Consider the following 23,968-nt stretch of genomic DNA (forward strand, 5'->3'; position numbering starts at 1 on the left):
ATGGCTTCCCCGAGCAACCCCCTTCGAGCCCCTCTCGAGGCGGGGGGAGGCTCCGTCGCTAGGATGAACTCCTCCGGCCCACCCAATGATTCCTCCGGACGATCGGACTGTGGGAGGGGCCAGGCTGTATATAAGGAGTTATGAGCTGCACCGCAGCGCCCAGCCCCTAGCCTGGAGCCCTAAGTACTACCTCAGCTCGCTGCTGCCCCGCTGCCGCTGCCGCTGCCCGCCGGTCCCGCTCGCCGCCGCCCCGCTGCCGCCCGCCCGCCCGCCCGCCCGCCGCCCTCTGCCGCCGCCGCCGCCGCCGCTGCCCCGCCGCCGCCCTGCCTGAGGCGCGATGCTCCCGATCGACGCTGGCCCTCTCCGCCCAGCACATGCTGCGATTCTCTGAGCAAAAACGGGTCTTCCATGCAGACAAGCTGTGGGATCAAGGGAAGAGCAGAAGGGGAAAGAGAAGGAACCGGAGGCTGTCCCGATCGAGAAGATGCAGAGAGAAGATGTGTGAAAATCAAAGAAGCAATACAGGACAGTTATAATGTTGTTGATGCTTATTGTACTTTGTTAAAATAAAGAAACAAATATGTAAATCCTGTATCCAATTACGAAGAGTTTCCAGAATTCCAAACTGTTTCTCTAGAAAAGAGTTCACTCACATTTCAGCACAGGCTTTTGGCATGCTCTTGATTAATGTTAAATGACAAAAGTTAATATCCTCCAGGTACAGATAACATTGTAAAAGTTTTCCAAGACTAAGTGTCCATACATTTTAACCAATTAAACTTTTGGTGTTGTTTCCTAGGAAAGTTGTTTTGTTTGTTTGTTTTAGATTGTTAGAATCGTTATTGTTTTGCTGACTTTCACTTGAAATAAACCCATGAGAGTTATTACTATCCTATTTTCTTTGCCATCACTTCACAGCTGTAGTCATAGAAAATTTAAACCACAATTATTACCTTAAGCTATTTGACAACAGTCAAAAACTTTGTCAGCTACTACTGAGTACATAAAATGTCCAGTGTTACCCCAAAAACAAATGACAATAAATCATAAATATTTTCCAAATAAAATAAATGCATTTATTTTATTAAAAATAAATATGCCTCTGGATTGTATTTCAGAAAATTGTACAGACAACTTTTAAAATTCTCTGATGTAGCAAGATGAAGCCACTAAGCTATATGCTGCTGGTGTGGATACATATATTCTGCTGGTGTGGATACGTATATTCTCTTTTAATGATACATTAAAACATGTATCATTAAAAGAGAATATATGTATCCACATCACATTTATGGTATATGCAGAGTCAATGAATTCACCTACTACCTCCCACTTTAATCAGAATTAACTGAAAACCAAACTAATGCAAATGGCTTCTCTCTAGGCTACCTATCTGACAATTTTCTGCCACAGAAATACAGCAGAGAAATTTTCTATGAAAAACATGCATTAACACACAGTTTATTTTCCCGAACCTCTTATGCAGAGAAGAGGTCACTCAGGCCTTCTAATGCATCTTGCAATTTAAAATACTGTGTTGTGAAGAATATTGCTCTCTTGACCCAATTTCAGCCTCTTATTTCCAGAGCACTGCATAAAAGCTTGTGTCAGAGCATCCTTCAAACATATTAAAGCTCATTGAACTCTAATAGAGCTTTATTCAAGTTCCTCCTTGCTGTACACACAGGCAGCTGATGTGACTGAAGCCCCTTAAAAGTTTTACTGTTATTTGAAACCACACGGTCCCTCTCTGACCCCTATTGTGCAGCCTTTGTTACTACCCAACAGAATTACATCCTTTTATCAGCTGAACTACCCTCCCCAAATCATCAGCCTCCTACTTCTAGCTGGCTACATGCATGGTTTCCTTGAACTCTAACCTTGTTATTACTCTGCATAAACCTGGTAATTTGCATACTTTCCTATCAGTTCTCTGCTATGTCTTAGCAGAGTGCCCTAGACACTAGAGGACTTTTTTTTTTTTTTTTTTTTTTTTTTTTTTTTTTTTTTTTTTTGTGGTGACCTTTCCATCCTCAGACAAAGGTGCTCTTCATCCAGGAAATTAATTCTTTCCTAAAAGTGTTCTACTAGTCATCTTTATCTCATCTAAGGCTGCCTCAAGGAGTCCCTTCATATTGAAAAAAAATCCTGACAACAATTGCACACGAGTTTTAAGTTGTGTTCTGGATTTTGTTGTCCATACTGTTATTCTCCTCACACATCAAACCCTGGAGCACATTCTAATAAGAATCATCTGAAAAGACAAAGGCATGCCTCCGTGGTACAGAGGAAGAACTGTTTTATTCATACCTCTAGTTCTCACCAAAGCTAAGAAAACAAGAGGTCATAGGGTTAAAGAAGGCTTTTAAGACAATCAGGTTCAGTCTTCTGCCACTGTCACATCTGAAAAATATCTTAGATTTCCTGTCTGTGACTGCAATCCTCAACCAGAGCAACACTGCCCTATGTTAGTCTACTCACTTAATACTCCAAATATTACATTTATAACCAGGATGAAGATATAGTCCAAGATAGCAAGTCTGTTTTGGACTGGCTGAGAAAACTGAGGCATTTATTATGTCCATATAGTTAGCTGATTAAGAAAGAAAGTGTGTTAAAACAATGATGTCATGTTCTGTTCATTAGTCAAAAAGGCTTATTTGCAACTCCTAATGCTATTTTCTGAAAGGAAATAGCTCAGACATCCATGATAAATGTATCTTACTTCACTGAAAAATTGCCAAACATACTTTAAAATCTTAAAGGCTCCAAGTTGTTATCCTGGAAGTATTCTAGGTAGTTTCTATTTAATATGGATGATAAGGAGGGTACTTTTCTAAGGAAATGGTCATCTAGGAGGACTGTGTGCCATAATGTTCTGCCACTACTCAGAAAAAAAAACAACAAAACCCCACATCCAGCTACAAAATAATTTCTGCGAAGATAATGTAACAGTTATTTCAGAGAATATAAAGTACAAAAGGCAATTACTAAGCTTAAGCATTTCCATCAAGCCTGGAGACCATAGACATCAAAAGAGGTCTTGTTTTTCTTGACAGTGATCATGATTCACACAAAATATTTTGGTGATGATGGCAGCCCTATACCTATGCACACTTAAAATTGTAAAAGGGTCAGCAAATTTTATATATTCAAATTGACTTACAAAATAATATAACAGTGTAGTAGCAAATATATCAGGAACATGGTTTCCAGATTTGCTAATGTCAGGACAATACCAAAGCAGAGCAATGTGTGGCCACAGGGGCTTTCAGCACATATAGGAAAATAGTACAAAAGCCTACAGTGCTGCCAAGGGGCAGGGTACATTAAAAGAAAAACGCACATGAAAAGTGGATCTGGAGTTTACTTGTCATTGTTTCAGTCTTTTTTTTTTTTTTTTTTTGCCATGATTTCCTCAAAACTACAGCAGCTGAAGTTGTGAGCAGCTTGAGTGGGCAGAATGAGAGTGGCACAACTCTGCTATTGCTGTAAGACTGCTAGGAGTAAATCCAGCTTCAGTGTTTGTCTGCAGGAACCAGCTCCATTAATCCTGTTGTCCTACTCTGGGTGAAGTGAGAAAAAAGGAAACACAGCAGAGACTAAGATTTTGGAAGTGTTGTTGCAGAAATCACAACATACTGTGTAACTATAACAATCCTGAAGTTGGAAATCAATGGATAGGTGGCAAGAAGTTTTCAGTGCACCACATTTCTAAAAACCCATTAAACATTAGCCTTCTAAACAAAGAATGGTAATTATTGCTGCAGGTTCTTCCAGGCAAAATGCAACATCATGGCATCTTGTACAGAGCCCTTGCTTTGCGCCAATATCCACCTTTCAAAGATCTGTAATCTTGACTTCCTATTTTTGTTTTCTCATTGCTGTAATAAAAGATCCGGTTTCCTAAACCTGAATATCATCTTCTGCCTATGACCTGAGAAGCCAGTCTTTCAAGGAATGTTTGAAAACTTGATAGATTTTATGATTGACACAAAGAAGTCACTTTTGGTACTTATTTAAATTGGGAATTCCTCACCATGACTGAGATAATTAGTTAGAACAGGCATGCTACATCTTACCAGTATTTCTCCCTCATAACAGCACAAGCATGGACAATTCACGGAAAAGACAATGAAATAACTGCTTTAAAAGAAAACATTGCTTTGGGGTTGCTGCCTGAGTCTCACAGGAATCAAAATTGTTTTAGGGACAGCTATGAATTTATCATAAATCAACATTTTAATACCAGAAAATGTGGGATCAGTAGTTCTCACAAATAAGTGTGTTGTATGTATAAATTAGGAGTTACCAACATGGTAATTTTTCAGTTATACTTTTTTCCTTTTCTTAGCAGGGCAACTACATATGCACACATGAACTATGACTGTTTAACTTCATGGCAAAGCCATGAACTACTCTTCATTTCTTGTCAGTGATAAAGTTCTGTACACTGCCTCATGGCCCATAATCTGTGCTTCTGGCCCTTGGCCAATGCACAGCTATTGCAGAATGGAGCCGTCCTTGACAAGCTCAGCAGAGACCTGCGCTGTCACTGGCACATCTCAGGGCTGCTTCTTGGGGAAGAAAAAGTTGCCCCTGTTAGAAGCAGTAAATGAGAACAATAGGGATAGAAAGAGGCAATAAATTCCCAAACAGATCAAACTACAGAAAGTCCTTGAGGGTGTCACTGAAGCCTGTCCAAAACAAGTTCAACAACTCTTTTGGAGATAATAAAGGTATTTTGGTGAACAACTTCCTGGTTCATTATGATGAGATGACTGCAGAGAGGCCGCAGAGAAGCGTATCCAGGAACACAGATAAGGCCAAAGGTTAAAACTCCATCTATCATTGGACATAGGTCTTTTACTACACTCAGCTTGCTACAGTCAGGAAAATGTTTAAGACACCCTAAACATTATTAATTACAGTAGACAACACATTCTCTGGGTTGCAATTACAGGGCATTTAAGAGTGCTTGCAGGACAAGACTATCCAACAACTGGGAATTGCTTGTAAGACTCCATGCACACCACTCTCACAGACACTATTGCCATGTACTGCTATGGTGCACTATTGCTACTTAGGCAGTACTAACAATGACATTGTAACTACTGCTTTTGAAAAAGGAACTAAGATATTTTAGAAGCCACTCTCTTTAAAATTCCACTGATAGGATATGGCAGGAGAGGAATCAATTCATTTGAAATTCTTTCATAGAAAAAGTTACAGTACTTTTCTTAATATCATATGACAGAAGCAAATACCTACAGAGATGATTTTAAGGCACTGTGTCTTTTACCCTTCAAATCAGTAAGAATCAACTCATCATTTGAATTTCCTATATGGCTTTCCAGTCTGCTTTGAGAATAATGTGAAGGTAGAGTTTTCTTTGTGAGGCTAGAATGAGAGGGTATACTACATAAGATAGAGAAACCAAGGAGTTAATAATGGTTCAGGGCAATCATGGTTCTCCTTCCACATACAAAGAGACTTTATTCTGAATTTAATTTTGTTACACACCATATTACACTGGGAACCAAAATTGAAATAAGCAGTTCTAACTTTTTTACTTCTTGCCCATAGGCAAAAAATTAGACATTTCTCCAGAGACATAAAACAGCAGATAAGAGAAAGATGGTTTAGTGTAAATCACAGTTAGATACCATTAATTAAAGGGATATCTAACATATTTTAAAACTTTATGAGACTTTAGCAACACTTTTATGAGGAAAATTTGCCCCCTTCTTGATAGTATTTGGTTTTAGATGTAACTTTCAAGTGCAGCTGCTCCATAAAATAATATTTATTTTGTTTTCCTGCCATCTCGTGGCTTAACCGCAAAATGCACTTTAAAAAAAAGGAGGTACAATTGCTGGTCTGTGAAGCGATTGCTTTTGGAATGCTATTTGGCCTAAGCTGTGCTCCAGACCATTGCTCCCTCTTCCCTAAACAACACTGCAGCTTGCAACAGCATGGACCTGCAGTCCAGTGAATTCCTGCAACAACCTGATACCATGGAAGGAAATTGTGGCAGCTAGCCAGGTCTCACCAAAGGAGTGATGGGCCATTCTCTCTTCCAGACTGTTCCCTTGACCCACATCTGCCTAAGCCAGTGAATTCTTACTGCATTCCTGTTTCTTAGTTAAATACATTAGTTTGAATGATTATGTGAGAAGTGAGCTGAATTCTAGTCTGGCTCACTCACAAGCTGAGGCAAACCCTACCAGGGCTATGTTAGAGAAACATACAATATTATTAGTTACACTTCTCACCATCTGGAAAGTTGCATTTGGCAATATGTACGAGTGCTAAGAATCCAGACGTAGCCTTTTGGGATTTTTTGGCATTTACAGGGAATGGTCAAGCTAGCTGATTTAATACAGCTCATTTTAAGCAAACATGAAATCCTAATGCCATTTCTGTCATTTTATGTGGGCCAACTGTAGAAAATAAAGACTTGCTTTCTATCACACTATGATTGAAAGGCATCACATTGTACACTTCCTAATCCAGCCAAAGTTAAATAGACAGTTGAAGATCAGACATGAAAAATATTAGAGGTTTTCTACAAAGTTTGGAGGTTTTTTGTTGATTGGATTGTTTTGTTTTTGTTGTGGCTCACTTTTTAGCTGCTCAGCAGAAAAACAAAGTTATATGTTTTCTTCATGCCTGTGACATATTTGTATGAAAAAATTTTGCCCCTGCTGCATTTTTGCCTCTTTAACAAAGATGTATAATCAGTCAGATTTAGTGGTTCATGTGACAGTTTGTGGGTGAACAATACATGTGCATGTTTTTAGCAAGAGATGGCCTCTCAAGATTTCACTGACTGAACTTTCTATAAAGTCAGACTCCTCCAGCAGTTGTCCTGCCAGCTGAAATGCTATGTTAGTGCGACTGAATACACCAAGAGTGGTTAGAGCAAAACACTTTTGCCAGTCTATGATTTAGCAAGAAATTTTCTGTGCCATATAATTCCAGGTAAGCCAGTAAAAGGTTTCAAAACAAAATTGTTTTTAGTTAAATATCAGTCCTCCTGTGCCACTTGCAGAATGCTCTTTCCAGTACATTCCAGGGCTGGTTTTTGTCTAAGTTCAACTTTCAACTGTTCTACTTAAACCTGAGTTGCAAACCTGGATACTTGTATTTCATTTTATTGACAGAGAACATAAACTGGGTAGTTATAAAGGTGTGTATGGGGGGGAAATCTTAGAAGCCAGCTGCAGAAGGAAAGTAACTGCAAGATTTCTCACAAGATCCTCATAATGAAGTTGACACACCAGCTGGATGACCAAATAGTGAGGGAGGTGATGGTCAGTGGCACAAATCCTGGTTGGAGCAGCATGACCCAGTGTTCAATACTGGGTCCAAACCTCTTTCACCTTCATTAATGCTCCAGATTATGGGGCATCTGCACCTCCACAGATTTGCTGATGGCACCAAACTGTGGGGGAGGGAAGGGCAGGGGAGGGCTTATACACCAGAGGGTCGTGGTGGAAAGGGGCTGACAGAAATCTCATCCAGATCATATGGCACTGAGATCCCTGCCAGCTTCAACCATCCTGTCACTGGGTCTGCACTGATGAACAGCTTTAAAGGACTACACAGCCCATGTGTTTTGTGCAACACAGAAGGCGTGGGTCTAGAAAGCCTGAATTTTGCCACAAAATTGGTGCCTGTGCAAAGGCCCCAAATTTGCGGAACTCTGACTACGTGGAGGGCTTTCTACCTTTCACAGTTAAATGCAACTCAAGTTAACACCTGAAAAAAAGCCCAACAACGTTTTGAATTGTATTGTCAGTAATGAGTATTTTTCACTGCTTGAAATTGCTCAGATCTTCTGCACCAGTGAGGAGATTCATGTAGATTTGAGAGCAATGTCCTGGTAACAGGGAACACAATGACCAGATAAGGAAAACTGAGTAGTCAGAAGAGAGTAATGATAAACACACAGCTCATGATCAAATTAAGCACAGCTCTAGCAAGAGATCAATTGGTCAATCAACCAATCATATCACTCTTCTATAGAATTACAAATCGAGAAAAAAACCCAAAATTCGTAAGCAACATGTAAAATAGAACTGTACAACAGAACATGTATTGGCACAGACATCGTAGCTACTTTTCATAAGTTCGTAACTGCTAAAAAAGACTCAAGCTCAGAATAAATATATTGGACTACATTGGAAATCACACTCTCTGACACACTGTAGCTTACTCACAATAAAATAAACAGTTAAAAAAATGTAGTAAGAAAAGGTGGCTCTTTCCTCAAAAGTATTAAGCAGTACTGACAAATAGTGATAATCCCTGAAAAGTTGTCTAATGGCTCTTGCCAATCCATCAGCCAAAGGGATGTAGATGCCCCAAAGAATGAAGAATGTCATTATCTCCACCCTTCTGCACTGGAACTATCTGATGCCTCTAATTGCTCAAGCCTTAGTTAATGCTTGTAGAAAGAAGAAAGCTCCTAATGAGGCATAAAACTAGGAGGAAAATCCCAGTTTTTCAACTTACCTATAGCTATTGATCACTTGGAAAAAAGAAGTGAGAAAATAGTAAGCCTGGTAACATGGATTTTGGATTTGCGTTTTCATTTCCAAAATTCAGATTTCATTATGAAGAGCTGTATTAATTTAATTCTAAATGGAGATACTGCATCTCCATATGATCAAGCCAGCTCAACCAGCAAAGAACAATCTTGGCAGAACAGAATATACTGGGTTTTTTAGAGCCCTCTGTGTGACAGAAGTTTAGATTATATTTAACTTTGAGAATATCAAATACATTATTATTAATGGAAGCCTGCTGAGCTTTAGAATCATATAATACTTGCTGGGGACATCAAGGACATCTTTTTTGTCTGGAAAGGGCACAAAATACATTTAAATTTAAGAGAAAAAAATTGGTCAGAATAACTTTAATGAGGTAACCATGTGCCATTTGCTCTTCTTCCAACAGCTGGAGTTAAGGTTTCATCCAGCTAAATACTTTGGGCAGCGTTCTGGGTTAGGACCAGCGTGCTGAGTGTCATAAAAGAGTGAACACATTGTGTATTAGTGGTTCTAAGTGGTTCTTTTCTACAAAAGCAGACTTGGTCCAATATGTTCGGTAAACTGCAGACATTTTGCTGATTTGCAAGACATTAGGATTAAATGTCTACAGTTCCTTGTATCTGAAAAGCAGGCAAGATTGTCATACATTCTTTAGAGGAGCACCTTCAGTGATCAAAGCTATTGCCAGGTACTGGTAAATTAAAATTAAATGCCAGTAGTTAATATTCCACTTTTCCAAACAACAGGATTTCTAATATGAACTATCAGGCATTCTAAGCATTCCTCTTCATGAGGTGAATGCAGATGTTTCTAGAAAGAAAATTATTCTATCTAGTTACCTTCCTGTTGGGGTACAGAGGAATTTTGGGCTTTTTGACAGTGTTTGTGGGTTTCACCCATTATGGTAATCAAAATTCACCCGTGCAAGGTGTTATGTAACAAGAGGAACAGATGTTCTTCCACAGGAATACAGCATACCTCAGGCATGATACAGCTGTGGTGTAATTTGGGAGTGGTTCAGGAGTTACTGCGCAGAGATGGGCCAGAGAGACCAGCAGGAAGGAACAGCAAAAGCTCAGCTCTGGTATTGTTAGCAGTATTTAACATTCACATCTTCACAGCACTTTTCTAACGTAGACACAAGCTGGTGGCATTGTAGGTTTTACTGTAACTCATGGAAGGAATGTCAGACAGGAAAAATATTCAGCAGCACATTGGTTATCTCACACATTTCACTGACACTGTGCTCTGCACAGCTGGGAAGCCAGAAGGTATGGAAATACCTCACTGTGAGCAAGAACCAGTTTATAAGTCCTGAAAACACCCTTTTGGCTCATATAATAAAATTAATATTAAATATGAGAATACAGAGTATCTATAATCTGTAAGACTACTTTGCAATCTCCTAAACTTGAGAAACTTGATGTATGAGTTCCCAGAGGAGATTTGAAAAGCCCAAACAACCTTCTGTTATAATCCACTCAGTCCAAGGAAACATAAAACATTTATACAAGTAAGGTTTTATTAAAAACATCAGCATTTTCCAATGCAAACTTGCCATTCCCCCCTTCAAGAAAAAGAAATTTCCCTCTTAAATTTACACTGGTGGTTTAAACTAGGAACAGCCCATGGGGAAGGAATTTCACGCTCAAAGGCATGAAAGCACTGGACTTCAAGGAGTGTAACAGGGCAAGGAAGACTGGCGAAAGAAGCCAGGGACTGGTCAAATGTATACCTTTTCACTCAGAGAAATATAATAGACAGCAATCTGAAGGAAGATGAATGAAGTATGTTCCTGTATAGTCATATGCTTTCAACTCAAAACTTCTCTCTTGATTCTGCAATTTGTAAAATTTCAAGGATTGCATGTAAAATATCATCTTTTTTTGTTTAGTATGTGCTAGCATGACCTTTGTTTAGAGACCCATTTTCAACTAGGGAAAAATGAGCAAGAGCTGTAAATTGCAAAGGAAACTAGGGACAGTTCAAAAGGTCTGGTGGTAAAGCCCTGTATTGAAAACAAAACCATGTTCAAAACACTCATTTTGGGAGCCAGCATTGGCCAAAATGAACAACATATTACCACACAAAGAAGATCTGTTGACCTCTGATGCCGACAGTTTATTTACAGACACAAACAGGACGGGGCTGCTGGGATAGTGTCTCGAGCTATTTATTTTTCAGCACCAGTCTAATTACATTATTATGATAATGGGACGATGCTAACAGCTCATAAATCCAGGAAGCAGGCTGGAAAACTTAATGCTACAGCATACTTTATAACTTTCTTGACCGATCACATGAAGCAAAAGCATATTGACAGTAGTTCTATCCAATCACCATAAGCATGGCTTTGGTTAAAACAATACTTACTTATTTCAAATACAATACCTGTTTGTGAGACACAACGCATAGAGCCCTATTCATAAACTTAACCTTCCTAATATCTTGCTAGATAAACTTTTTGCAACTTAGAAAGCCCAACAAGCACAAATACACAGCTCTATTGTTCTTGTTCCCATGTCTTCTCTACAGCTTAAATAATTTTTCTGCTGCTTTAGCACTGTTCACAATTCCGCTGTATCTGAGGCCTGTCTTCTGCAGTTTTCCTAAATTGCTCTCATTTTATAGATTCCCACAATCTCCTACTCCAATCATCTGCTTTTTAACCAATTTAACTTCCTGTCTTTACAGGAGGTTTCACTTTTTATACGGACATTGTCTAATGTGTTTGCTGGACTGAATGATGCCCACTGAACAGTGCAAGCCTGCAGGGAGCAAGCACTTACACGCACTTTTGAAGTCTGCTTCAGCTGTGGGCTGGCCGTAGGTGCTCCTGTTTCCTAGGACAGGAATCCAGTCTGCTTGCTGCTTTATAGAGCAAAGCGAAACTTCAACACTCCGTCAGCATCTTGCTGAGTTGTGTTGCAAGCACTGCTGACTGGACCAGGTGTGTCTTGGGCTTTCCCACCCCAATGTGTCACTCACCATGCTCTGCAGCACCTTAAGCTCTTTGTGGCTGGACAAACATGCTGTTTTCAGTTTCAGGTGCTATGACAAAAGCCACAGCAAACAGCCAGCTGGAGATGCTGATTCAGGGAATCTTCCTTCACTGCTCCTGCCCACCACATTGGCACTGAAGGACATGCTTCAGCTGACAGCAAACACAGAGGACTCTGGAAAGCTGCAGCCCTGTGTAAACCTTTATATGGCCACTGTAAAGAAGCCCTGCTGTCCCCAAATATGTTCTTGCACCTGGCGTGCAGGAGGCCAACCCATGCACAGAATAGTGATACTTGATTTATTTACAGACCCGTGCAGCAATGGAGACTTGGTGGCAAATCAACAAAGCCAGCACCACGATTCCCAGAACTTTTTACTATTTATACATTTTAGCAAAAATAGGAATTAATGTTCATTGGTTAAAAGCGGCATAGTTCTCTTATTAATTAGCAGCCTATCTTCTATAGGTTAAGCGCGTCACTCCCTTCTTATGTTAATTAGTCTGCATGTTCAGTCTTTCTTTACTTTTGGGTCAGTGGTTGCATCTCCTGCTGCTGGAATTACTTTTTACCCAGTCATACCTTGTGGAAACCCAGGGCACAGAGAATATTTCTCTGTCTGCTCTGGGGTGCCCTGACCCCCAGGGCAGCACTGACTTTGACCCTCATTCATGGAGAAAGCTTCCTAGACTTCAAGATAGACTAGAATCCACAAAAGTGTGAAACAGATTATAGAGAGTAGTGTAGGTATATCACTTGGGTGAGAAATTCAGGTTTTGGGATTTTTAGTATGTTGTGAATGGAAGCAAGATGGAGGACAGAGGGTGTTGTCCCAAGTTCCTTCTTTATCCTTCTTCTTCTTTCTTCTTCATGGGTTTGGGTGGCATTTTGTAATTGGGTAAAAAAGTTTGAATTATGGGCTTCCAGGGATCAGTTATTGGGTTAAAAGGGAAAATAATCTAGGCATCAGTTCTTAATTGGGTAGTTTAGTCTTAAAAGACATTGTAACAAGAGATTGTTAGCCATTTTTGTGGTGCTTTTCCAGTGCACTACCTGGTGTGGACAGCATGCAAAATTTAGATAAGATAATAATAAACAAGAACCTGAACACCAAAAAAGTCCAGTACGTCTCTCTTTTCTGACACAAAACTGCTCCAGGAGAGTCTCCCCCGACAGGGGAGCCCCCAGGCAGGGCACAGCCGGAGGCCCAGAAATTGAGAAATTAATAATACCTGATTCAGTGCAATTGCTGAGTTCCTTTATTAGTTTCTTCCTTTTCTTGGGGATTCTGCCAGATATTCTTGTGCCTTGGAAATTCTGCATTCTTTGTGCCCACCATCAATGGTACATCCTTCTCCCCAAGCTTTGCAAACCTCCCATAGGTCTGAGATCATTGAAGCCTGCCAAGCCCTAAACCTTAATAAGGCAATTCTGCCAAAAAAGTAGTGTGTTTTTCTAACACTTGGACATCACTTACAGCTTGTTGGCTGTTTCCTGATTCAGGAATTAAATCTTGTTGTTGAAAGTATAAAAAGGTAATACATTAAAGAACATTCCTTCTTGAAAAAGTTTTACATCTTCCACATTTTGCAACAGTACATTCTTCTTCTAGGCATTATCAATCTCCTCCTAGGTCTGAGCACTGAACCTCCCCCTAAGTCATGACAATGAAGCACATTGAGTCCTAAACCTTAACAAGGCCATTATATTTACAAGCAATTGATCTTTTGAACACCTGGAAAAATGTGCAATATAATGACTGAGCAACTGGCTCACCAGTCAGGCACAAAGGGTTACATACAGTGACTGGGGTGACATTAAACTGGTGACTTGTCACTTGCAGGGTTCTGCAGGGCTCCATCCTTGGCCCTGTGCTCTTCAGCATCCTCATAAACAATCTGCAGGCAGGACTGGAAGGGAGAATCAGCAAATCTGCAGATGAGACAAGACAGGGAAGAGCTGTTGACTCCCTCAAAGGTAGGGAGGCCCTGCAGAGACCTCGATGAATCAAAGGGCTGGGCAATCACCAACTGTGTGCAGTTCAACAAGGAAAAATGCTGGACTCTGCACCTGGGATGGGGCAACCCTGGATGGATGGAAAGATTGGGGAATGAGAGGCTGGAGAGCAGCAACATGGAAAGGGATCTGGAGATCCTGGTCTGTGGCAAGCTGAAGATGAGGCAACAGTGCCCTGGCAGCCAGGAGGGACATCCCTGTCTTGGGGGCATCAGGGACAGCGTCACCAGCTGGGCAAGGAAGGGCATTGTCCCACTCTGCTTTGGGCTGGGGTGGCCTCATCTCCAGTGCTGGGGGCAGTTTGGGAGACCACAATGTAAAAACGATCTAAAGCTACTAGAGAGTGTCCAAAGAAAGGACACAGAGCTGGTGAAGGGCCTTGAGAAGCCTTATGAGTAATGGCTGAAGGCCCTTGGTTTGTTCATCCTGGAGGAGACTGAGGGGAGGCCTCACTGGGGTCTGAAACTTCCTCATTGGAAGGGGAAGAGGAGGGGCAGACCCTGATCTCTTCTCTGGGGCGCACAGAGACAGGACCCAAGGGAATGGCTTGAAGTTGTGTCAGGGCAGGTTTAGGCTGGGTATCAGGTAAAAGTTCTTGCCCCAGAGGGTGTTTGGGCACTGGAAGAGGCTCCCCAGAGCAGTGGTCACAGCACCAACCTGACCGAGGGCAAGAAGCGTTCGGACTATGTTCTCGAGCATTCTGTGACTCTTGAAGTGTCCTGTGCAGGACAGCAGTTGGGACTCGATGATCCTGATGCTTCCCTTTCAATTCATCCTATTCTGTGACTCTCTGCCATCGGTACAAAGCGGCACTGCCAGACGCGTGAGCAGAGCAGCTCTTGCGCTGTGCCCGCAGGTGCCCGGGCTGGGCGCCATCCCGCTCCCCCGCCCTCCCTCACACCACCCCCGCCATTCCCAATCCGGCCCGAGGCTCCGCCCCTGCCTCATGACGTTCTGGTCGCCACACATCGCGAGGTCGCGTGACGTAAAGGGGCGGTGCCCCCCGCCCCCGCGCCCGGCGGACCGCGCCACCATTGGCTGCGCTGGCAGGGCGATCGCGTTCTGATTGGCTGTCGGTATCGCGCGCTGTCGGGCGGGCCGCGGGTGAGCGCGGAGCCGGCGCGGCGGCGCGGCTGTGAGGGGAGCGCGCCTGTTCCGCGTTCCCGGCGGATCCCGGGACGGGGCTGGCGCTGGGGTGGCGGCTGCTGGCCCTCGGCCTGCGCCCCTGGCAGCCGCTCTCTGCCACCTGAACCCGGCTGGGAGATGTGCGAGTGTGCGCGCGGCGGTGTTTCCCGCGTCCTCCGTTCGGGTTTGGAAGATCCGCACTGTTGCTGGCATCCCTGACTCCTTGCCGTGTTCTGCTCTGCGTCTGTGTGATTAGACATCTTCGCTTAGGAGGGAAGCAGATGGATCCCCTGCCCAATCCCACGCCCCTGGCCTCGAAGCTGCGGAACACGCTGGTTCGGTACCACAGCATCGGAGACAGCGAGTGGCGGGTGGCCAAGAAAACCGTGAGTGCTCCGGGCGCTTCCCGATTCTGCTCCACAGGAAGCTGTGGGTCACCGGTGCGGCGGAAAGGGCCCGCTGCTGTGCGTGCCACACGGCTGAAAAACACAGGCCGCGCCCTGCAGGACTTGAACCTGACAGAAGCTGTGAAACCATCCCTCTAGAATGTCTTTAGATGGCAGGATGTGTTTTTCCTGTTCTCAGGCATACGCTGTCGTTTCTTCTACCCATTTGCAGGGGTGTATCTCACGGAAGAACTTGTGTAGGATTATAGGCGTGACTTGCAACAAAATGTGAAGTAATTAGCATTAATAGTGTTGCAAGAGGCTCACGTGTACTTCCAGCAAAGCAGACGCAGGCATCTGGAATCTCTTGTCAATAAATAGTTGATCATGCTTCAGCTTTCAATAGCTGATCATGCTTCAGCTGTCTTCCTCTCAGAAATGAGAAAATTCCTTCCTTCTTAAGAAATAATTCTCAAGGCTTCCTCTCATACTGTTTCACTTTTCTGTTGTTCTTTAGAGACCGCACATTATCCTAAGTTTCCTTCCCTGAAAGGGAATACAATTCCTGCTCTCTCCAAGCAGTTTGCCATCCTCTTCTTTTGAGCTGCCTGGGTTTTTTGAGTTGTGCTTCAACAAGCTAAACAGCCTTTGCTTGTGCACCAGTCCTAGGCTGGGTGAATACTTTTTGGTTCTGTCCTCCACAGAAAGTGGAAGTGCAGCAGTATGGTAGGGCTAGTGTGGTAAATTTCTGTCTTTGTCTTTTTGTTACAGTGGTTTGAGTAGTGCTTTTATTTTTTTCTTCCATCGTGGTCAGACACTGATAAGACAGAGGCAACTGATCCAAATGTAACTTATTATTTGCAGAATTAATAAATTTGCTGTCTGGAGAGGGAGGAATGGAGCATCCAAGCCTTTCACTCTTGCAATACACCTATATCATCTCTACTAAATGTGTTGTTAAATTAAGTACTACTGAATTCCTTTAAAAAGTTACCTGCATCCTTGTGTTCCAAATCCTCAGATTTTACCCCTTTCTCCTGCCTTTCCTTCCTCTTTCCTTTCTTTCCTCCCCCCCTTCTTTCTGTTTTGATGTTGTGCCATGTAAAAGAAACTCAAGCTTTACCTACCACAAGGAGATGTGTTGTGCCCCAAAATACCTTAAATTATTCTGGATGTAGTTCTTAACTGTACTGTTCTTTAGGACATTTGGTCTTTTGTGCTTATATAATCATCATTCCAAAGAAAGTGGTGCCATATGGTACTGTTTTCAACACCAATATTTGGACACTTTGTACAGAGGTTCCATGTCATAGTTATGTAAAAATCAGAAGATACTGGTTTCTCTATTTTCTCTGGATAACTTTAAAATAAATAGACTACTGCTTGCAAGACTCTTCTAGTCTGGCATCTAGGAGAGAAAGATAATTGAACTTTCTTGTCTGCACCTGCACCTCATGCACGCTTCTGTAACTTGTGTTACAGGAGTGCAAGCAGGAGTAGTGTGGTCTTCCTGTCTGAGCAACATCTGGCTGTTGGCTTTCCAGTGGCCTTGCAATTGGAAGGCTTTCCCTGCTAATGTTGTTCCATTATTCTGTGTGTTTTCACAGTAAACTGACTTGGCCTGCCAAACCCTACTTCTGCACAGACTTCTAGCATTTCACTCTGAGAAAGCCAATTTTCTGATTTTTTTGAAATAATAGAAAATTACAAGTAAAAGATATCTGAAAAATATGAAGAAAATTGTGCAGTGGTGCCCAGGTGAACCATGGAAAATTATAAAGTTGTGTGCTTTTCTTCAAGGAAATTGAAGCATTTTGTGGACTTCTTGCAATTGTATCCAAGACACAATTAATACTGTGTCTTATATTTGCTTTCAGAAAGATGCAACCGTGTGGCGTAAACCATCAGAGGAATTCAGTGGATACCTGTAAGTTTTCCTGCACAAGAGATACATTTTTAATGTTCCACAGATGTGTTCTGTAGAATTTAGAGATTAAGGCTGTGAATTCTATAGCCCTCAGCCTACAGAGATCCTACAGAAGGGAAGCTAAATGGATCGCCTGTTGTGGCTGGACAATTCCTTTGTAGTTTCTCAGTTTGATACTTTAGTATTGCATGGTGTCTAGGACAACAGTGAAGTCTGTGGAACACACCACAGGACTCCCATTAGCTGAAGTGGCAGCAGCATCTGTCCAGAAATTATGTCCTGTAAAGCTCAGAATCAAGCCTGCATTCAGTAGTCCTGAAGGGTCACTGGGTGACAACTCAGTCAGTTCTTGTACACATTAGTTTCATTCTCATTAGCTTGGTTCTACTCCTGTGCTATGATCTGCTGTAATCACAGAGGAGTAATGAGAACTCTCTGTGAATAAAGCAGAATGAACCCAAAACCATTCGAATATTCCCAAGACTTGATTAATACCAAACAAGGCTAGGTGTTGATACTGAAAATTTGATACATTTTATTTAGTAGTAAAAGAGGCAAAGAAAAAAGAAGAAAAAGAAAAAAAGAAGTAGAAAAAAGGGAGTGTGTTTGGGGGGACAGGGAGCGTGACAGGTTAAGTAGAAACATGTTACCCCTCTGTGGGTCGCAGTGATGTCTCATTGCTCTACTCAGTCTAGTCTTCTTGGTGGTGAGGGTCCCCCATCCATAATCAATGGATTAATACAGGTTTGGGCAGGTGGGAGTGCCCAGGTGCCTCCCCTGAGGGGGGCAAATTTAACCCTTGCATGACTCTGGATCAGTCATTTTGCATCATGTGCAGCTCTGGTGCAGGGTCTGGGGACCCCTTTGGGAGGGCCCTTTATTGGGCCGCGACAGCTCCTCTGCTGTCTGTCATGTGGATGTCCCTTAGATGTGGCTTTGCCATGGTGAAGAGGCCCCACAGCTGAGCTGAATTTGGGCTTTCACTGCCTCTGAGCAGAGGCTTTTTCACCACACACCCAAAACGTCTTCTCCTCCCTGTTTTGGTGTGAGGGTCTCTTTCAGCCTGACAGCAGATAGGCCTGGGGTTGCGGCCTCCACCCCATAGGTGCTGGGTTTAATCCTGGGAAAGTATTTTTCTCCTCCAGCTCAGATCTAAGTCACTTTATCTTATCTCAAATCAGTTTACAGTCCAGGGCCTCAGTCAGGAGGCCCATTGAGGGTGCTTCTGTATAGTTTTTGTTACACAATTTTGCTGTAATAGGCAAAAGTCCTTCATAAAACTGTTCAAGACATAAACCATAGCATTTCAATCTCCAAAATCCTGTTACTTCTGCTTTATGAAAAATGTTTTTCCCATTATATTCGTGATCTTTTTACTTTATGTTTACTTACCTGTGGTGAACTCCCTTGCTAGCCGAGCAATAGGAGTAAAATAACAAATTGTTACAGTTGTTAGAGAAATAAACAGGATAACTTTTCTCCAAGGAAGGAATCTGCCATTTATAAAATACTAACTGTATAAAAAAGGATAAATTTTTCAGAAACAAATTTGTTGCAGAGAAGAACAGATGCACCCATAGGTGTTTTCCTGTACTGTTTCTCTGATGCAATTGGCCACCGACTGTACTTCCTGGTACCGAGGTGATAATGTAAGTGTACTGTTGAAAATTAATGTAATATAAAGAATTTCTTACTAAATGTCAACACATTTTTCTAGCTACAAAGCTCAAGGAGTGGTGGAAGATGTTACCAACAGAATAGTGGATCATATTCGCCCTGGACCTTACAGGCTAGACTGGGACAGCCTAATGACTTCAATGGACATCATGGAAACATTTGAAGAGGTGAAGACTTGTTTACATTCTTGAATGGGATATGTATTGATGAACACATGAATTTAACATTCATGGCTTTAACATTGATGTAGAGCAGAGCAATTCCAACAGATCTGAACCTTTCTCAGCCTTCTTGTTTGCATGCACGAGCAGCATTGTGCATGTATGCTCTGTGTGACCACAGATCAAGCTCTCTGGCAGCACAGTCCTATTCTGAAGCTTGAAATGCATCTTTCCATTAATGCTAAAAGTAAAGGAGTCAGTCATAGTTCTGTTGGACCTGGGAGGTCAGGTATCCTCTGATAAAATTCACATACAGAGGGCTACAGCGTGATACTGTGTATGCCAATGCCATTTCATACAGCTTGCTTTCTTCCGTTCCACAGCAAACAATAGTATTAGTCCAGACATATGGAAGCTGCAACCTCCCCCTCTTCCTGAAGGGCTGATTTGTGTAGCATGGCTTTGTGCTGAGAACAAAATAGTTCATACTGAGAGTCAGGAGTTGATAAAAGAAAGGTAGGTTTGAAGCTGGTTACAGAACAGCTAGTAGCCTTCCTTTGGTTAATGCAGGCATTCAGTATGAATTCAAAACCCTCTTCTGGACACCTGGCTTGAACATGGATTGTCATTTGCTCTGTCTCTGAAAGAAGATTTATATGACAAGGTGTTTTGTCTATATAAAATTTATACAGACTCTACTTTATAATGGGAAAGCCTATTTTGAAGAATTGTTCACATTCCATTTTATTTTTCACTTAGTGATTAAAAGTATTAAATAGATATTTTACTACCAAGAGATTCCTCTTGAAGTTTCTTCATGGTCCTTTTTGACTTCCCAAGGGCTCTTTGGTGAGTGGCTTTCAGCTGTCAGGCATGCCAAAGTTCTCTAGCTTTAGATCTTTAAATCCTTATGGTGCCAGATACTCTGCTTCCACAACTCTCAGCTGTAGACCACAAGTCCTTAAAACTTTTAATTTTCGGTTGAGAATGGCAAAGCCATTCAGACCTCACTGATTTTGCCATGCAGTTGACAGAGGCTGTGACCTTTGTAAAAAACGTTAGCTCCCTGCAAGCATTACCTTTCCCTCTATTCATTATCCTAAGATTTTATTTTTTTTTTCCCTTATAATTCTGTCACTCAACAAGAACTGCTGTGTGATGCGCTATACAACTGCTGGCCAGCTCTGGAACATCATAGCACCAAGGGAGTTTGTTGATTTTTCTTACACTACAAACTATGAAGATGGTCTTCTAACATGTGGTAAGCCACCACCTGCCTCTGCTAAATTCTTATTTTACAACAGTTGCTTGGCTTAAGATTTGACTCAGATTTAGTAGTAGTAAACATTCCAGAAATGGTTTAAGATGGTCTTCAACAAATAAATTCAAGGTGTTTTAGCAAATTTAAAGGTGTTTTATCTTTAATTTTACATATTTAAAGAAGTGTGCAAGTTACTGGTTTTCCCATGAACCATTCCTTTCTGCCAGGCTTCACTTATGTCAGCTGTGGGGCAGGAGTGTTAGAGACAAGTTGAGTCCTTCAACTTGAGTCTTAGAGCAAAGTGGGATGAGTAACAGCTTGTTTCTTGTAAATGGAGGAATGTCCTCTTTTAACATTTGATTTTTTTGCTTATCATGCTTTCCTGTCGTAGAGTTTGGATGAACAGCAAATTCCATACATGAAAATACCTGGAAACTCGTGGTGTGCCTGTCACTACTACTAAATTCCCCAACCAGAAGCTTATATATGATAAATTTACTGTGCGTTAATTTTTTTTTAACCTCTTTCAAATTAATTTCCCTTTTTTTTTGTTTTTTTTTATTTTCCTTGACAGGTATAAGCCTCGACTATGGAGAGGTGAGACCAAACTTTGTCCGTGGATTCAATCACCCTTGCGGTTGGTTCTGTGTCCCTCTCAAGGACTCTCCTGGACACAGTCTTTTGACAGGCTACATCCAGACTGAACTGCGAGGGATGCTGCCACAGTCTGCAGTAGACACTGCCATGTCTAGCACCCTGGCCAATTTCTACTCTGACCTCAAAAAGGCACTCAAAGCGTAGACAAACAGTGACTTAAAAGCCGGCGCATTCCTTGCAATCAGATTATGTTGTTTAGCTTAGCGTAGGTTACCTACTAAATTGAGGTAACACTCTTCCTGAATGACACCCGAACCTTTGTTCCAAACAAAACTTTAGCAAGTGCTTCTTGATGTGATCTTTGGCATACATTCCCAGTGCACAGTGTGAGATGCTTTTTGCTGCTCTGCACTCTGCAGCTTTGTGAGAATAGCCTGAATCTCTAAACTGCCAGCTTCCTCAGTAGAAAGCACAAGATGTGTGTGTGGGCTTGAAAAATGCAGTGTGAGCTCAGCTCTCTCCAGCAGTTTTGGAAGCCAGGTGCTCAGGATTTTGATGGTGCAGGTTGCTGTACAGGCAGCATCTCATTGAAGATGTAATTTTGTAATATATATATTTATATTTACCTAAATTTTAATTTATTTTTTAAAGTTTGTTCAGCTCCATCTGTAATTTGTTTTTAAAATTTGCTTTGATTTATCATATGGATATTATATAGCAAAGTTGTTAAATTATACTATTCATAAGAAAGCTATTTGTGCTTGAGAGCAAAAATAAGTGTTCATTTTTGCATTTCTTTGATGTTGTAGCTGTAACTTATTTGCTGTTTTATATAACAGTCTCAGTACATAAGGAAATGCCCTTACAGCTGATCCAAAGCTCATTTAGGTCATCAGGTATCTTTCCATAGGTTTTTTGGTGGACTTTAATCACACAATTGTCAAAATAGCAAACCTCCAATGGATCTTCAGTGATACCCTCTACTTCTAAGGATTTTTTTACTTAAAGTTGCATGTGATAGTGTGTGTGGAGATTTCATTTGCTCGGGTTTTTGGGGGGCTTTCTTTCTGTGTATATTTCTTTAACTGCAAACCCTGGAATTACAAAAGCAGCAGAAAGAGCCACTCACTTGCTTCAGGGATAGGTGTTGCTGTAGCCACAACAGCACAGACTTGCCAGTGTTCTGGTGCTGTGGAGTGTTCTGTGTTACTTCCCCTAGACTGATCTTTGCAATAAATTAACATCTTAAAGCATGAGCAACTGAAGGGCAAAGCTCAAGCTGCAGAATTGCTGAGAACTGCTGAAGGATACAGGGTCTCTTTTTAAGATGCAGATTTCAAGGATATTCAGCAATCTGAATCTGTGATTCTGACAGATACATAGCAGCGGAATTTAAAAAATAACTCCCTCTCTGCTAGGAACATAAATTCTCTTTAAAATCTGATGTTAAGCCTTTGATGTTGGTATGTTCCATTTGCTCAGGTGACATTGTAGTTATCCCCATGTTTTGCCAGTGCTCACAGTTGCAAGTTTAGCTGTGTAGGAGTTTGGGAAGGTATCTTGGATCCCTGATATTGTGGAGTTGTATACATATAATCCAGGGAGGGATAATGGACTCTCAAAAAACCAAAAATTCAGATGGTATTGGCTTTTTTGACACTGGCCACTAATAATATTGGCTTTCTTGACACTGGCCACTGTAACTGAACTCTGAACAGTGAGGACTTTCCTTTCTCATTGCTCAATCAGAGAGGTAGAAAAAACAATACCACATATAGTGGGAGCTTCTTCAACCTGTTTCATGTTTTAAGGTATTTAGTACTATTTAAGACTGTTAAAAACAATGCATGAAACAGCCTTTGGGTCTTTATGGGCAGAAAATGTTAACTCCTTTTTAGGTTTTGTGTATTCTGCATTTCCCTTTAAACCCCTCGATTAGTCTTCCCATTTTTTTTCTACCTTCCTTCTGTCTGCCTAAGTACTCCAAGCTCACAGGGTGATCCTCTACTGCCAAGGACACCAAGGAATTGCTGCCAGAATCCTCTCCTTTCTAGTACTGGTGCAGAGGCAATTATGAAATCTCTGGCAGTGCTGCTCCGTGGGATGAATGATGACATGATTGTAGAGGAAACTGTTTGAAGTGTATCCTATTTTTTCTTCCCAGTTACAAAGATTACATGTGCAGTGAATCTGCATATTCATGTCTTCTCCTTTTGGAGCTGCTGGGACTGACTGATGGAGGGGTTGTGATACAGATGTACCTTGAGAAAAATATTGCCCAGTTTAAATGTGCACAGAGGCACTTCAGTGCTGGAGAAGTGGGTCACAAGGAGCACAAGACACTTACAGGAGGATGTTTGTACAACACCAGGCACAGAAAAGTAATTGTTCCAAACACCCATTTTAGTGGCTCTGACACATATGCAGTATCTATCCATATTTAGTATCCAGTGAAATGGCTTTTTCTGCTTTCAGAAGAAACAGGTTGGTGAAGCACAGAGCGGCTGAAGAAAGAACTTGAGCTAAAATAAGAAAATTGCTAGTGTATTTTTGTATATTGATAGTTCTAATAAAAATTTCAGCTACTAATTAATACAGAACTAGAAAAAAGATGTTCGATTTCAAATGTATTGGAACCTGAAATTTATATTATTTTTATATAGCTATAGATGGAGAGGGAAGAAGAACTGTTCTTTAACCAGAGTACATCAGAACCAAGAAAGTCACAATATCAGAGCCTCTTCTCCTACTGTTGCATTCTCCTCCTGAGTTACTCGACAATCTATGTGGAGCCAAGAGGGTTAAAACAGGAAAGCAGTGGCAAGGACAAAGTGCAGGAGCCTATGTTTTGCTTATGCAGAAGAAATGGGAGAAAAAGTAAATGCTTAGTATAGATTTCTATCATCTAGGAATATAGTTGTCCAGAAGTGGCTTCTGAACAAATTGCCCAGGAATAGTAGAAATCTGGCTTTGCTAGTCAAATAGCATGTATATAGACACATGAAAATTATTTTTATATGGTTAATAATTGTTTTTTTAAACTTAATTTTTTAGAGATTTGGACAATGTGGCACTTTACACTTTGGCACTTTAACTAGGTGCTTTGTATGTGTGTGGGAAACATGACTGAAGATAAGACAATTTTCATGTTTGGGTTCTGTTCCTCATCTAAAACTCCAGCATTAAACCTTGCCTGTGATGTGCAGAAGATGCAGGGCTGGGGTTAAGCTAAATTTAGGGGCAGTCAAAGTACCAAAT

At 41.5% G+C, this 23,968-nt stretch overlaps 1 protein-coding gene across 1 annotated transcript; it reads left to right on the plus strand.

Moving 5' to 3' along the window:
* STARD4 (StAR related lipid transfer domain containing 4) lies at positions 1 to 23,763 on the plus strand. Its single transcript, XM_054289720.1, has 6 exons — positions 1 to 109; positions 14,840 to 15,087; positions 16,965 to 17,014; positions 18,732 to 18,858; positions 19,999 to 20,113; positions 20,688 to 23,763. Exons 1-6 carry the CDS (start codon positions 1 to 3, stop codon positions 20,912 to 20,914), a joined length of 876 nt encoding a protein of 291 aa, XP_054145695.1. The 3' UTR covers positions 20,915 to 23,763.
* The last annotated feature ends 205 nt before the right edge of the window (positions 23,764 to 23,968 follow it).

This window comes from Melozone crissalis, unplaced genomic scaffold, assembly GCF_028551555.1.
Source record: "Melozone crissalis strain CALT ecotype California unplaced genomic scaffold, PUWL_Pcris_2 ptg000005l_1, whole genome shotgun sequence".
NCBI classification, from domain to species: domain Eukaryota; kingdom Metazoa; phylum Chordata; class Aves; order Passeriformes; family Passerellidae; genus Melozone; species Melozone crissalis.